The sequence below is a fragment of the Triticum aestivum genome, chromosome 1B (genome assembly GCF_018294505.1).
Source record: "Triticum aestivum cultivar Chinese Spring chromosome 1B, IWGSC CS RefSeq v2.1, whole genome shotgun sequence".
NCBI lineage: Eukaryota > Viridiplantae > Streptophyta > Magnoliopsida > Poales > Poaceae > Triticum > Triticum aestivum.
The window spans coordinates 107,852,751-107,868,189 of NC_057795.1; the positions used below are offsets into that span (position 1 = coordinate 107,852,751).

At 48.1% G+C, this 15,439-nt stretch overlaps 1 protein-coding gene across 1 annotated transcript; it reads right to left on the bottom strand.

Annotated features, from left to right (window-relative positions):
- Window positions 1–4,557: 4,557 nt before the first annotated feature.
- Window positions 4,558–6,000, bottom strand: LOC543445 (probable glutathione S-transferase GSTF1). Its single transcript, XM_044531301.1, has 3 exons — window positions 5,706–6,000; window positions 5,481–5,529; window positions 4,558–5,284 (listed from the first exon to the last, which is right to left on the bottom strand). The coding sequence occupies exons 1-3, from the start codon at window positions 5,853–5,855 to the stop codon at window positions 4,824–4,826; spliced, it is 660 nt and encodes a 219-aa protein (XP_044387236.1). The 5' UTR covers window positions 5,856–6,000; the 3' UTR covers window positions 4,558–4,823.
- Between the last annotated feature and the right edge of the window lie 9,439 nt (window positions 6,001–15,439).

Here is a 15,439-nt window from a genome sequence, read left to right on the forward strand (position 1 = left end):
ACGGGCCACCATATTTCACGAAAAAACATTTCCTCTCTGACTGTTGGGACCCACCAGCTACATCTTCGCACACAAGGAAGTGCGTCCATATTACGAGCAAAAAAAATGATTCGCCCCCTGACTGCTGGGACCCACCAGCTACACTTCGCACGCAAGGAAGTGCCTGACAGTCGGGACCCACCTGGTCGAAGCGTACATAGCGTTGTCATTCTGGTCGCGAACGTGTATGTACATAGTGGTCGATCGGTTTGTCTGCAAGCTGCAGCGATGAACCGTGGCCGTGCAAGGAAGGAAGGGCACGTGTCGTAGTAGAGGTGTGCATGTAGCATGTACACGTACGTATAAAGGCCAGGGTGCAAGAAAGTAAATACGGCCACGTACGTACATATGGGCGGGGTCTCGTACGCCTACTCGCGCATACGTATGGCCAAGGCTCGTGGACATGGCTGGGTCAGAACAGAGAAACTGCGTCATCGTCGTGCTCATGGGGAGGCAACGGAATGTGTCGTGTTCATCGGGAGGCAATAGAACGCGTGCTGTTCATCGGGAGCCAACCGGCTTGGACGGAACAGCCGATGGAAACGAGGCCTGACGTACCGCACAATGGAGGAAATGACCTTGTGTTCAACCGGGCACGGTCGAAACGGGATCCTGTTCATCGGGAGGGGCCTGGCGTACCGCAAAACAGAGGAAACGGACTTCTGTTGGACCTCCTACGATCGAAACGGGGTCCTGTTGATCGGGAGGGGTGTGATGTACCGCAAAACGGAGGAAACGTACTTGTGTTGGTGTGCTACAGTCGAAATGGGGGTCCTGTTCATCGGGAGGGGTGTGGCATACCGCAAAACAGGACTCCACGGGATATTGTTCATCTCCACCGTCAACCTCCTCCATCCTTCATGGGTTACTGTTCATCCACCGCCGACCTCCTCCAGCCTCCACCTGCGACTGTTCATCCACGGGCTCCTGTTCATCCAGCCTCCACCGCGCGCTCCTCCACTGGCTACTGTTCAACCAGCCTCTCCACGGGCCCCTGTTCAACCACCCCTCCATGAGCTACTGTTCATCCAGCCCTCCACCAGCTATTGTTCAACCAGCCCTGCACCGACTACTATTCAACCTTCCCTCCACGGGGTCCTGGTCATCCAGCCCTCCACGGGGTCCTGGTCATCCACGCCTAACTGGCTTGATCGATCGGGGTCCTGTTCATCCAGCGGTAACACCACGGGCTCCTGTTCGTCCAACCCCCCATCGGGAACTGTTCATCCAAACCGCCCCAACAACGCTCACTGTTCATCCAGAGGCAGCATCAATCGGCTTCAGTTAGCAGCAATAGTGAAGGAATCGCTCGACCGGATTCAGTTAACAGCCATCGATCGATTGCTCGGGTTCGGTAACGCGTAGCTTGTAGTGCAATCGCTCGGGTTCAGTTAGGTGAACGGCTCGCTCAGGTTCAGTTAGAGCCCAACGCCTCGCACCCATGTGCGTACGTGTACAAGAGAAACATGCATCGCTCGTCCCCCGACCACCCACCGTAACCAGGAACTCCCCGATATTTTCCTCGCCCTTGCTTCTACCATGAATTTTTCCGTCATGGACGGTCCAAAGAATGTCATGCAGCTGCGTCTCTAGCCCGCCCAGGACGAAAAGCCCATTTTTTGTCATGATTTTTTTGTCATAGAAGTAGGATCCCACCACATCTATGATGATACCGGGTTTTGTCACAATTGTCATCATAGAAGTGTCATAAGCATGACAGAAAAAAATTTGTTCCGCCCAAAATGTCATGGATGTGTCTTTTTTTTGTAGTTACTCTTACAAGCAAGAATATCCCTAGTATTAGCAGCTAAGTTGTCAATTCAACCACACCTGGAGATTAATTATCTGCAGCAAAGTGATCAGTAGCAAAGTAGTATGATAGTTTTGATAGTAGTAGCAACAACAATAGTAACAGTAACTGTGATAACAGTGATTCTGTAGCGAGTGCAATAGTGACAGTAACAATAGTAACTTAGCAAGAACAATATGTAGGGAAAATCGTAGGCATTCGGTCGGCAATTTGTTGGATGATATTCATCATGTAACAGTCATAACCCAGGGCGACGCGGCACTAGCTCCACTTCATAAATATAATGTAGGCATGTATGCCATGAATAGTCATACGTGCTTATGGAAAGAACTTGCATGATATCTTTTGTCCTACCCTCCCATGGCAACGGTGTCCTATTGGAAACTAAGGGACATTAAGGCCTCCTTTTAATAGAGAACCGGAAGAAAGCATTAACACACGGTGAATACATGAACTCCTCAAACTACGGTCATCACCGGGATGTGTCCCGACTATTGTCACTCCGGGGTTGCCGGAGCATAACACGTAGTAGGTGACTATAACTTGCAAGACCGGATCTAGAACATAGATATAATGGTGGTAACATAAACGGTTCAGATATGAAATCATGCAACCCGGGCCCAAAGTGACAAGCATTAAGCATGGCAAAGTCATAACAACATCAATCTCAGAACATAATGAATACTAGGGATCAAACTCTAACAAAACTAACTCGATTACATGAGGAATCTCATCCAACTCCTCACCGAGCAACGAGGCTACGAAGGAATTACTCACTCCCAGTGGGGAGCATCATGAAATTGGCAATGGAGAAGGGTTGGTGATGACGAAGATCAAAGATCTCCCTCTTCGGAGCCCCAAACGGACTCCAGATCTGGCCTCCTGATGAAGAACAGGAGGCGGCGGCGGCTTTGTCTCGTGAAATGTGATAATTCTTTCTCCCCGATTTTTTCTGAAAAATATGATTTTATAGCGTCGGTTTCAGGGTCTGCGTGGACACCAGGTGGGGACAACCCACCTGGGCGCACCTGGAGGGGGGCGCCCTGGTGGGTTGTGCCCACCCAGATGCCCCCCCTCCGGTGGTTTTTGACTCCAGTATTTTTCTTTTATTTTGAAATAATTCTCCAAAAAGTTTCGTTCCAATCCAAGAACTTTTATTTCTGCACAAAAACAACACCAGGGTAGTTCTCCTAAAAACAGCGTCAGTCCTGGTTAGTTTCATTCAACTCATGCAAATTAGAGTATAAAACATGAGGAAAAGCATTAGGAAAAGTAGATACGACGGAGGCGTGTCAGCCACCCGGCCGCCCGGTCATCGTCCTTCTCATTGTGGAAGCCATGGACCGGCCAGTCCACATACTTCTACTTTCTTTCGAATCCGTGTGCCTCCTCGAACCCCAACACGCGCAAACCCTAGGCCCCGGTCACCGCTCCTCCACCTCCCCTCCGACGGCCATGGTGTGGTCGTGGATCTCTGGTAAGGGGAAGCATGACCATGAGGCCAGGTCGTCCTCCGGCCGCCACATCCGCTACACCCCTCCCCCACCTCCTCCGTCATTCAAAATATGGAGAAGGTCACAAAAATAAAAAGAATAAATGCAAGGCCCAGAGAACTATAATTTGAATAAACTCGAGGTGTGAAGCAACATGTCCAGGGAGTGCAGATTATTGGAGGCCGTGCTCCAATGAGCTCGGTATTTTGAAAATAACAAAAAAGGTATTTAGATTTTAAAAAAAAATCCATGGAAACATATATGTACTCCACAAGAACGTGTTAAATTTCATCGAAAAATGTTGTGATTTGTAGGCTGTACAAAAAAAGAATTCCGGGCCAATTACAAAAATAAACGACCCGTTTAAAAATGTGTATTTGTTTTCTTTTTATGCCACTTGTAAATGTATTATGCTGTGAAATTTTGCACATACGTAGTATACATGTGCACGTGTGTTCACAAATAAATTTGGGAATTTTCGCCTTCCAAAAAAAAAGAATTTGAAAAAAGCTCACTGGAGCTCGGTATTCATTGGCATTTTTTGCATGTCCATGAGGCTAGTAATTTTGGAGTTTTCTTTAACACAGTACAAACACTCATCACCCTATGAACACACACATGCATAGTGTACCCCTATGAGCATCTTCGATTGTCTGAGCCGACACATTACTTTAGATTGGCAAAATCATCATAAACCTTTTTCTAGTTGATAAGAATGTCTCCTCACACTAAATGCACATTGCGGGAAGGACTGAAATAAATTAAAAAAAATATGAGCTCCAGTGTCAAATGTAGGACTTGAATCGCCATAAATTGGTTTGCGATCGTTCAGATCATTTGGATTCTTCAAACTCGTGTTTTTATAAATATGTTCCACGATTGCTCGCATCATTTGGATTCATCAAACTCGTGTAGTAGTAGATAGATAGATTGATTACACCAAATTACCATTTGTAAGTACACCGCCATATTTTTACATCGGAAGCTACAGGCTTCTTAAGTGATTTTTCTGAGAGTTCCTCAAGTTTAACCGTGTTTTAATCAATATCAAGTGAATTTTATTTTTCGTTCAGTGCTTTGCCGAACACAAACTGATTTGCTTTTTCAAATATTCAGTGCTGGCAAAAATATTTCAATACGGGATTTTTTTTTGAAATAAATTTCAATACGGGAATTAGAAACCATGCAAACATCATCGACTAGAAACACACACAATGACACAAACATCTTATTTAAGGCTTGACAAGCAACAAATCTGAAAGCATTACGAAGACATTGTTCCATCTCAATTTTTTTTTTTTGAACATATCTCAAGAGTTTCCAGGACCACACACACGCAAAGCACAAAAACTGCACGCTGGTGCAATTCCAGCCGCACACACACACACACACGAGCTCATTTGCCTTATTCGCGACACCAACAAGAAAACGTCATACAGATCAGCAATCTGATCCCACGATGCGAAATCCCGCCTAGCAAATCACGGCTTCTTGGGAACCATTTGCGCGGCGAGCTTCTTGACGGCCGGCCTCGCCATGAGCCTCTCCCACCATGCCTTGACGTGCGGGTACGAGTCGAAGAGGGCCGCGTGCGGCGTGGCCATGAAGTAGAAGGTGTAGGGGAAGTGGTTGAGGTCCGCGAAGCTGACGAAGTCCCCGGCCAGGTACTCGTGCCGGGAGAGGCGTGCCTCGTAGACCTCCAGTACCTTTTTGAGCTTCTCCAGGCTCTCGTCCACCACCGTCTGGTTGGTCGGCAGGCCGCGCATGAGCGGGTTGATGAGGCACTCGTACACGATCGGCGAGATGGCCGGGTTGTAGGTGTGCGCGTCCACCTCCGTCCATACGTCCACCATTGCCGCCTCCTTCAGGTCGCCTTCCCTCAGCAGGTCGACTCCGTTCGTCTTGTACTTGCGGAGCACGTACTTTGCAATTGCGCGTGACTCTGAAAACACAACAAAAACAGAATGCTTTTGAGAATTTGAGAGGATATTTGAACAACGAGCATCCATCCACCGGAACAAAAAGGAAGCATTCGCTTTACTAGCCGGTCCCATTCAGATGCCAAGAAACAGAGGCCAAGCGATTAACATTTACTATGACAAGAACAAAGTAACTAAAAAAAGGCAAATTAATCATACCGAAGAGAAGCAGATCCCCATCCTGGAAGGCAGGGATTTGGCCGAACGGCTGCAAGAAACCAAAACATCTTGCATCAGAACCGTAACAAGTTTCTTTTGCGGGTGAATAACTTGTATTACTCAACTCATAGAATTACAATCATCAGCAGCTAGCTGGACAGTTTCCACAGGACCGTAACAAGTTGATACAAGAAACCAGAGGATTTGAGTGGTCGGTGAGCTTACGTTTCTGACGAGATGCTCAGGGCTCTTGTGCTCCATGGCCTTGAAATCGATGTCGACGACCTCGTACTCGGCGCCGACCTCCTCCAGGCACACCAGCACCCGGGCCACGTTGGTCAACATGGCCGGCCCGAACACCTTCACCGGCGCCATTTTCTCCCTTGGTTGCTACTCGCGGAGTACACGCGAGAGAGTGAGAGATCGGGTGTGTGTTTGTGTGCTATCTGTGTTTGAGCGGTGTGCAGCATGACGCCAATTCCTCCCCATTTTATACGGCATCTAAGTTTCCGGTAGGTGGTTGGTGCCTTGGTGGGATGGTTAGACGTGAGCTCTCCAGAAGGGTGAAGAGGGGGACCGTGAGGTGTGGGCTGACGGGTGCAGTCAATTAGTGCATCACGGCTCAGGTCAGCGAGGTGGGTGCCATAGCTTTCCGTGATGTTTCTAGAACAGCGACCAAGATTTATAGGGCGGAGCTACCCGGGCATTCCTTCTTCCAAATCAGCCTTCTTTTCATTTCAGGCCAACTTCAACACGCGACCTCGTCCTATCCACCAGTGTCCATTTGAGGGTAAATGAACAAAGCATGTCTTTCAACACGCGGCCGTAAACGGATCGTCTTCCGTTTTCTGTCCGCTTTCGATCTTTTCCCGGCCCAAGTTTGAACCGAGCTTGCGGCCGAATGGACACGCAGGGACGCGAGCGGCGCGTGCCCTTGTCCTGCCCTGGCCCGCCCGTCGGGGAGACAAACCCCCATTTTCTCTTCTTCTACCTCCCTCCACGCCCCGACATTGCCACCGCCACCACCCTCCCAAGCCACGTCGTCCTCCACAAGAGCCGTCCCAACCAGCACCGTGCCATGCCATAGCTATCTCCGCACCGGCTTTCCGAAAAGCATTTGGTCGGCATTCTCTTTGTTGCCGGTGGGAGAGAATCTACGACCACCATCGTCACCCGTCGTCCCCAACCAGTTCCGGTCGTCCGCTCATTGCCGCAGGGCGCCCTCCAGCACCACCGACCCCCAAAACCTTGCTTTGCTGCCTGCGAGGGGAGCAAGGCGTGCACTATCCGGCCGCGCCCCCGGCACGACTGCAAGGCGTTCGACGGATTGCTCACAAGGTTCAATGGATAGAGGTGATGGGTTTTTCTTTCACAACTTCATTTGCGTGTCGGATGACGAAGAGTTGGCGGCTGCATTGGTCGTACATGAACACATTAGTAGGAAGCAGCCTCGGTACAGGGGATCAAGCCCCGGCCATGCTCCGGCCTTGGACCGCAATAGGGAGAAAGGCCACACCCTTCTCTATGCCGATTACTTTAAGGATGGTGCACTCTTCAGGCCACATCAATTTCGTCGCCGATTCCGAATGAGAAGGCATGTGTTTAATCGTATTCGTGAGGGAATGGTGGCACATGACCCATACTTTGAGTGCAAAGAGGATGCCTTAGGCAAGCTTGGTTTCTCTTCATACTAGAAATGCACTGCAGCTATCCGCATGCTTCACGATGACTTGGTTGAGCACATGTGGACTCATATTGGCAACCAGTAGATCTATCAGTTTAATTTCTTTTAATGCAAACAAATTTTGATTGGGTTGTAAGAATATTTGATATTGTATTCTTTTGATTGGGTTGTAAGATTATTTCAGACGTATAACAATTTGCTATGTTTGATTTGAACCATTTGATATGCATCATTTTCATTTTAGTGTGCTCGTGAACGGACGAGATGTAGCTGAAATGCGGGCACATGTTGGGCGTACGACCGCCGCATCTACAAATCCATTGCGAACATGGCTCCATTGCCACCCCTAAATGGACGAAAAGCGGACCAAACAGACGTCCGTTTGGGGTCACGCGTTGGAGTTGGCCTTACCTACGATTAAGATTAGTCACCGTGGGAGTAACTTATTTTAGAAGGGAGAGATGGATTGGTGGAATTATTGATTGTATTGCTTGAGCCTCATGGACATATTGAAGGAAATATGCCCTAGAGGCAATAATAAAGTTATTATTTATTTCCTCATATCATGATAAATGTTTATTATTCATGCTAGAATTGTATTAACCGGAAACATAATACATGTGTGAATACATAGACAAACATAGTGTCACTAGTATGCCTCTACTTGACTAGCTCGTTAATCAAAGATGGTTAAGTTTCCTGACCATAGACACGAGTTATCATTTGATCAACGAGATCACATCATTAGGAGAATGATGTGATTGACTTGACCCATTCCGTTAGCTTAGCACTTGATCGTTTAGTATGTTGCTATTGCTTTCTTCATGACTTATACATGTTCCTATGACTATGAGATTATGCAACTCCCGTTTACCGGAGGAACACTTTGTGTGCTACCAAACGTCACAATGTAACTGTGTGATTATAAAGGTGCTCTACAAGTGTCTCCGAAGGTACTTGTTGAGTTGGCGTATTTTGAGATTATGATTTGTCACTCCGATTGTCGGAGAGGTATCTCTGGGTCCTCTCGGTAATGCACATCACTATAAGCCTTGCAAGCTGTGACTAATGAGTTAGTTGCGGGATGATGCATTACATAACGAGTAAAGAGACTTGCCGGTAACGAGATTGAACTAGGTATTGAGATACCGACGGTCGAATCTCGGGCAAGTAACATACCGATGACAAAGGGAATAACGTATGTTGTTATGCGATTCGACCGATAAAGATCTTCGTAGAATATGTAGGAGCCAATATGGGCATCCAGGTTCCACTATTGGTTATTAACTAGAGAGGTGTCTCGGTTATGTCTACATAGTTCTCGAACCCGTAGGGTCCGCACGCTTAAGGTTCGTTGACGATATAGTTATATGAGTTATGTATGTTGGTGACCGAATGTTGTTCGGAGTCCCGGATATGATCACGGACATGACGAGGAACTCCAGAATGGTCCAGAGATAAAGTTCGATATATGTGATAATAGTGTTTGGTCTCCGGAAGGGGTTCCGGATGTTTCCCAAAATGTTTGGGTACGAGAACACTTTATCTGGGCCAAAGGGGAAAGCCCACAAGGTTTTTGGAAAGCGCAAAAGAAAGTTTTGCGGAGTCCAGGGGCCAGACGCCAGGGTCCCTGGCGTCTGGGTCCAGACGCCAGGAACCCCGGCGTCTGGCCCTGGAGTCCGAGAAGGACTCTTGCCTTTCGGGTGAAACCGACTTTGTGGAGGCTTTTACTCCAAGTTTCGACCCCAAGGCTCAACATATAAATAGAGGGGCAGGGCTAGCACCAAAGACACATCAAGAAACACCAAGCCATGTGCCAGCAACCCTGTCCCCTCTAGTTTATCCTCCATCATAGTTTCCGTAGTGCTTAGGCGAAGCCTTGCGGAGATTGTTCTTCACCAACACCGTCACCACGTCGTCATGCTGCCGGAACTCATCTACTACTTTGCCCGTCTTGCTGGATCGAGAAGGCGAGGACGTCATCGAGCTGAACGTGTGTTGTACGCGGAGGTGCCGTACGTTCGGTACTTGATCGGGCGGATCGTGAAGGTGTACAACTACATCAACCGTGTTGGTAAATGCTTCCGCTTAGCGATCTTCAAGGGTATGAAGATACACTCCCCCTCTCGTTGCTTTGCATCACCATGATCTTGCGTGTGCGTAGGATTTTTTGAAATTACCACGTTCCCCAACACATATATATAGGAGTACATGGTCACCTTGGAGTACAAATCAAGGCAGGAACAAATCCTACGCTATCTTATGTTTCCTAAATAAACATTACACTCAACATCCCCCCACAGTCACAACAGTAGCAATGCAGATAGTGAGACTGGAGAAGAATCCGAAGGCAAGCCTATGGACACCCCCCATAGTTGTAACGGTCGATGCATCGCGAAAGTCATGGCTAGAGTGGAAACCGACGAGGTTGCTCAAGCAAGGCGGTAGCCCTTTGTGCTGCTTGTCGAGGTAGCCGAGAGCGTAGAGTGGTGTAGCAGTGGTCGAGGTAGCCGTGCGAAGAATGCCATGCTTGATGTCGAGGCGGGGTGGCCGGTGTCGAGGAAGTCACCGTGGAGCCGCGGGCGCAAGGAGGCGCCGAGTTAGTCATGGGCACAGTAGTGTCGAAGTAGTGCTGCGCCAGGAAGAAGATGGTGTTAGCGATGCATCACCGGGTTTGACAAACCCGGGGACACATCGTAGACGAAGGCACGGTCGGTGTTGCCATTACCGGGCATGCATAGACAGACAAAGACGAATTCGACCAAGCGCCACACTAGGCCCGTTAGGCCCGGGGACACATCATGGACAAAGGCACGCTTCGGTGTTGCCAGCACCGGGCATGCGTAGATTAGGGACCTGCAGTAGTTGTACGCCATGTTGAGGAGTCGAAGGGGACATCAAAGAATGAGACTTGATGACGATTGTGACGCCAATCGGTGTGAGGCCGATGTCACCAACGATGGTCAGAGTATACGAAGTGGTCGGGGAAGATGAAGGTGACACTGGCAACGGGTTGGTGCTGGATGAAGACGAAGGAGGTAGACGAGCGGCGGCAGCGACTGAAGAAGAGCGGCGGCGGTAGGTTAGGAGCATGGCGGTGATGCTCGAAGTAGGCGAGGAACTAGACAACGTGAGGAAGACCGGCGCGGACGGTGGCCTTCCCACACCGAGGGAGGCGGCATGGCGCAGCGCATAGCATGGGAAGTCGATGCGCGGTGACGGCGGAGTGGATCGTGGGCCATGGCGATACGACCCGAAGGGGTGACGCAGCGATAGCGAGTATGTTGGGGCGATGACGGGAAGACCTCGGGGCGGCGGCGGAGACCGCGGGCCATGCCGATGCGGCCCGAAGAGGCAACGCAATAGCAGTGCGCGAGGCAGTGCAGCAGCTGGATGGCCTCAGGCGGCTGCGGAGACCACATGCCATGCTCGCTACAGCCCGATGGGGCGACATAATGTAGCACGAGGGTCGGTGCAGCCACGGAGACGGCGTGGAACAGACGTCCTCGGGGTGGCGCTTGGCCGCGGGCCGCGGTACTACGGCCCAAAGGGGCGACACAGCGACATCATACGGGTCGATGCAACCGCGGGAAGAATAACGGGGCGGCGGCGCTGCGGCCCGATGGGGCGACGCAGCGGCAGCCCGATGCTCGATCGGTGGAGGGGCGCGCTGTACTCGGGACGGTTTTCATGGGGCCTGCGGAGGCGCGCAACCGACGGGCCAGGTTGGTCACTCGACGTAGAGGATGCAGATCGTTGCGGCGGGAAGGTGACCAATCTGATCACGTGCGTGGTTGGGGACGCTGCTCGGTGGAGGCGGGGTGGCAGCTGAGTCCATGATGAAGCCGGCGACCGTACAAGCGCGACTTAGATCGACAGGCAGGCTGGCGCGCGAACGGCGGCTGTGATGGGCCATCGCATGGCGGGAGGCCGCCGAGTCGTGGCGATGCAGGAGTCCCGGTCGGAGCAGGGCGATGACAGCTGGCGTAGATTGACGGGCGGGCCAACATGCGAATGGCGGCGGTGATGGGCGCTGCATGGTGCGAGGCCGCCGAGTCAAGGCGATGCAGAAGTCCCTGTCGGAGTAGGGCGGTGATGGCCGACGTATATCGACAAGCGGGCCGGTGCGCGAACGGCGGCAGTGATGGGTCACCGCATGGTGCGAGGCCACCGGGTCGGGGAGGAGGCCGGGTGTCCATTCCAGTGTTGAAGTAGAGGCACTGGGTCGACGGCGGCGGTGAGCGATGCAAACCAATTTTAGATCAAAAAACCAAAGAGTAAACACCGGTCAAAGCGACCAACGTGAGAGAGAAAACATGGATCAAGAGATCGGGAAAACGACTCTCTAGGGAAACCGGTCAACACGACCGGTGAACGAACCCTAGATACGGGCGGCGCGGCCCCGCGATGGTCATGGAGGGCGACCGCCCCGGGGACGATGCGTGGGATGGAAGCGGTAGGCGACAACTAGGGTTGGATCGGTTAGGCTGATACCATGTTAGAAGGGAGAGAGGGTTTGGTGGAATTGTTGATTGTATTGCTTGAGCCTCATGGGCATATATACAGGAGTACATGGTTATCTTGGAGTACAAGTCATGGCAGGAACAAATCCTACGCTATCCTATGTTTCCTAAATAAACGGTATACTCAACAACTTACACTAGTAACATCCCTATATTACTGGTCTGTGTTACTATGTCTATAGTGGGGTATAACATATGTGTGGTGTCATGCAACACTTCATTTATTACACTACTAGGGGAAACCTTATACACAGAAATGTACCAGTAGCGCATGTCAAAAAGAATAGCTACTACTACTTACCACTAGCACCTGGCGAATAAACGCGCTGCAGCTCAGCTTATAGCAGCAGCGCGCCAGACGAAAGAAGAGCTACTACTATAATTCTAACACTGTTCTCAGCAGGCTAGGAATAGTAACAGCGAGCTTATGAAAAGCGCGCTGCTGCAAAGATGGTTGTAGCAGCGTGTTTTACATGGAAAGCGCTACTAGTAATGAAAATAAAATGAAATAAAAACATATACAAAATTAGTGAAAATGAAAGAAATAGAAATAGGAGAAAGGAAAAAAAGAAAATATAAAGGAAAATAAAAGAAAAATAAAAATAAAGGAGAAAGGCGTAGCAGCAGCGTGCTTTCTGGACAAGCGCTATAGCTAACAGATCAGTAGCACGTTCTTTTTGCCTGCGCGATAGCTATGTTAGCTATAGCTAATGTAGCAGCAGCACTTTACCGGACCCGCGCTACTGCTATTTTGGACTTAACCGCGCGGTTCTTATTCCCCCCAGCCACTTCTCCCAAATCCCCCCTCGATCTACTATCGCCGCCGTTGTCGCCTTGCATCGTCGTCGGCCGCCACGCGCTCTCCCGCCGCCTTCCCGCAGCCCTTGGTGGCCGTCGTTGTCATCGCCCTCCGCCACGCGCCCAAGCACCGACCCCGACCCCGACCTCGATGTCGCGTGCCCCTCTCCCTCGGCCGCTCCCTAACTCCGCCAACGCCCGAGGTGAGCACGCCTACACCTCTTCCTCCTCCTCCCCTACCTCTGCCTAACTAGGGTTCCTAGGGTTCATCAAATTTTAGGGTTCATCTAATTAGTTAGGGATCATCAAATTAGCTACTACTTGTAGATGCTTAAGTAGTTATATAGTTGTGGTGCACCCAATGTAGTTAAGTAAATATAATTGTAAACTAGATGTTAATTAGGGAAGTAGTTGTAGATGCTTAAGTAGTTTTTAGGGCAAATTCCTAGGATTTATCAATGGGTGCTTAAGTAGTTGTAGATGGTTAAGTACCTAACTAGGGTTCATCTAATTAGTTAGTATTTGTAGATGCTTAAGAACTATGCAGTAGGGTTTAATTAGATGTTAATTAGGGCAGTAGTGTTTAGTTTAGAGAAAAATTCAATATAGTTTTTTACTGTTTTTTAGTAAGAAAATTAATAGAACTAGTTGAACTAGTTTATTTTTAGTAAGAATTAGTTGAATTAATAAAACTAGTTTATTTAGTAAGAAAATTAATAGAACTAGTTGAACTAGTTTATTTTTAGTAAGAACTAGTTGAATTAATAGAACTAGTTTTCTAGTAAGAAAATTAATAGAACTAGTTGACCTAGTTTGTTTTTAGTAAGAACTAGTTTATTTTTATTTATAGTAAGTGCTTAGTTGAACTAGTTGAATTAATATAACTATTTTATTTTTAGTACGAAAATTAATAGAACTAGTTTATTTTTTTAGTTAAAGCAATTATACCCGCATCGACGTCGACGATGCCTATCCTGCATCCCCGTCGTCGACTCGGCGGAGGAGGCCTGCTTGATCAGTGGGGCCATGTCTGGGACTGGGCTTTGCCGGGCTGGTACTGGGATGCGCTACCTTCTCGGATGCGGAGCTTGGTGAGGAGCCAGCCCATCGTTGACCCAAACCTTCTTCGGTGGCGGTCGCGTGGGCCAGTGATGATGCGGAGGCTTGAGGACCCTATGGAGGTGGTAAGTTACCGTGTCAGCGAGGAGGACGAGCACGTCTGTCACTACATGATTGCGTTGGAGGGCAAGTTCCCCAATACCTGGGAGGTTCTTTAGGGATCTCACTGGAGCTATGATCCTGTGATGGTTCCTTCTCTTTGGGTGTCCACCGCCCGGGCCGTTACCCATCGTTTGCTAGGGTTTTAGCTATATTAGTGAGGTTATATGTATGATACTATTCGAGATGTATTAGTGATAATATTCAATGATGTACGGATGTAGGAGATGATTTAGTTTTGCTTATTGAATGCATGCTAATTGGAATATTAATTTATTTTATGATTTAGTTTTTCTTATTGAATGCTCAAATTGGAGAACTACTCCTATTTTGAATGCTCAAATTAGAGAGCACTATGCAAGGCGTATGCATTTGATAGGTTGATAGCTTATAGGGTTTCACTAAGTCGTAAGATGAGGATAATAATATTTTTATTTATATTTTTTGTTTGCAGCCAAATCTCCATGTCGTCGCCGCTATCGTCCCCGTCATGGACCCCCTCCAACCTCGAGGTGAGACCAGCCAAATCTCCATGTCAATATGAGTCCTATAAGATATGTTGAAATGTTTTTGTTCATATTTTCAACCATTGAAATGCAATAACCATCAAGTTTGAATGCAATGACCATCAAGTTTGAATGAAAATAGGATATGTGCTTGCCCAAGTGGCCATTTTGTAGGTAACACCTCCGAGTGGCCTATGTTTTGCCGGAGTGTTGATTAATTTCCGTTCCGGCAAATTTCAGGCGCTCGATATCCTTTTTTAGCAAAGGTTATGCCGGATTTTTCCGTGAATTTTGGCATGATTTGTGCTAGAATATGTAGGAAATGTCGAGTGGCCTGGATTTTCTAGAAAGATAATTAAACAACATTTTGGGTTAACTTTAAGTCTGTCGAGGCTCCATACATGATAATCAAAAAATGAGTGATGGAGAAAGTCTGCACCATATATGAGAGAGGAAGAATCCGGACTGTTGTCGTGGGGGTCGTTTCTCCTTCTTCTCCTTGTTCTAGACCTTTTTTATGCACTAGGGGAAGGAGGAGTAACGACCATAACCGACGGTCGAAAAATCAGTGAGGGAGTGTGTCCACCATATATGAGAGAAGAAGAATGCCAACTGTTGCCGTGGGGTTCGCTTCTCCTTCGTTCTCGTGTGCTACACATTTTGGTTTAATGCACTCGGGGACGAAGGGAGGAGCAACCATCACCAACGGTCGAATATATACACCACGTGAGTTGAGAGTTTTCAAAAAAAAGACTCAATGGACCGATAGTCAACCCGTGCTGAATAATAATGATCTAATTTAGTTTTTGTAGTACATATATTGAATTTTAGAAGTTTAATCTAATTGACAGCTTATTTCCATTGATAGCTTATTTTCATTCTTCAAAGAATGTGCGGAAGATGTTAGACAGAACCTACTACACCGATGGCTCAGAATTAACTTATCAAGAGAAAAATCATCTAATTGCATTTATTACTGATATTGAGAATTACAATATGTATTATCAGAATCCTCCACATTATGGTCAATACGTGCCACTAGTGCACGTGTTGAACTATGGTAACATCCATGGATATTTCATGGTATGGTTTTTTACTATTATGAGATCTATGCATCTTTTGTATAAATTCTTCTAAAACTGAACTACATTGCTAACTACGAAGTTATTACTATGTTTTTCAACAGAAAATCCCGAAGGATTGTGTGCCTCATCTGATGTTTCATAAAGG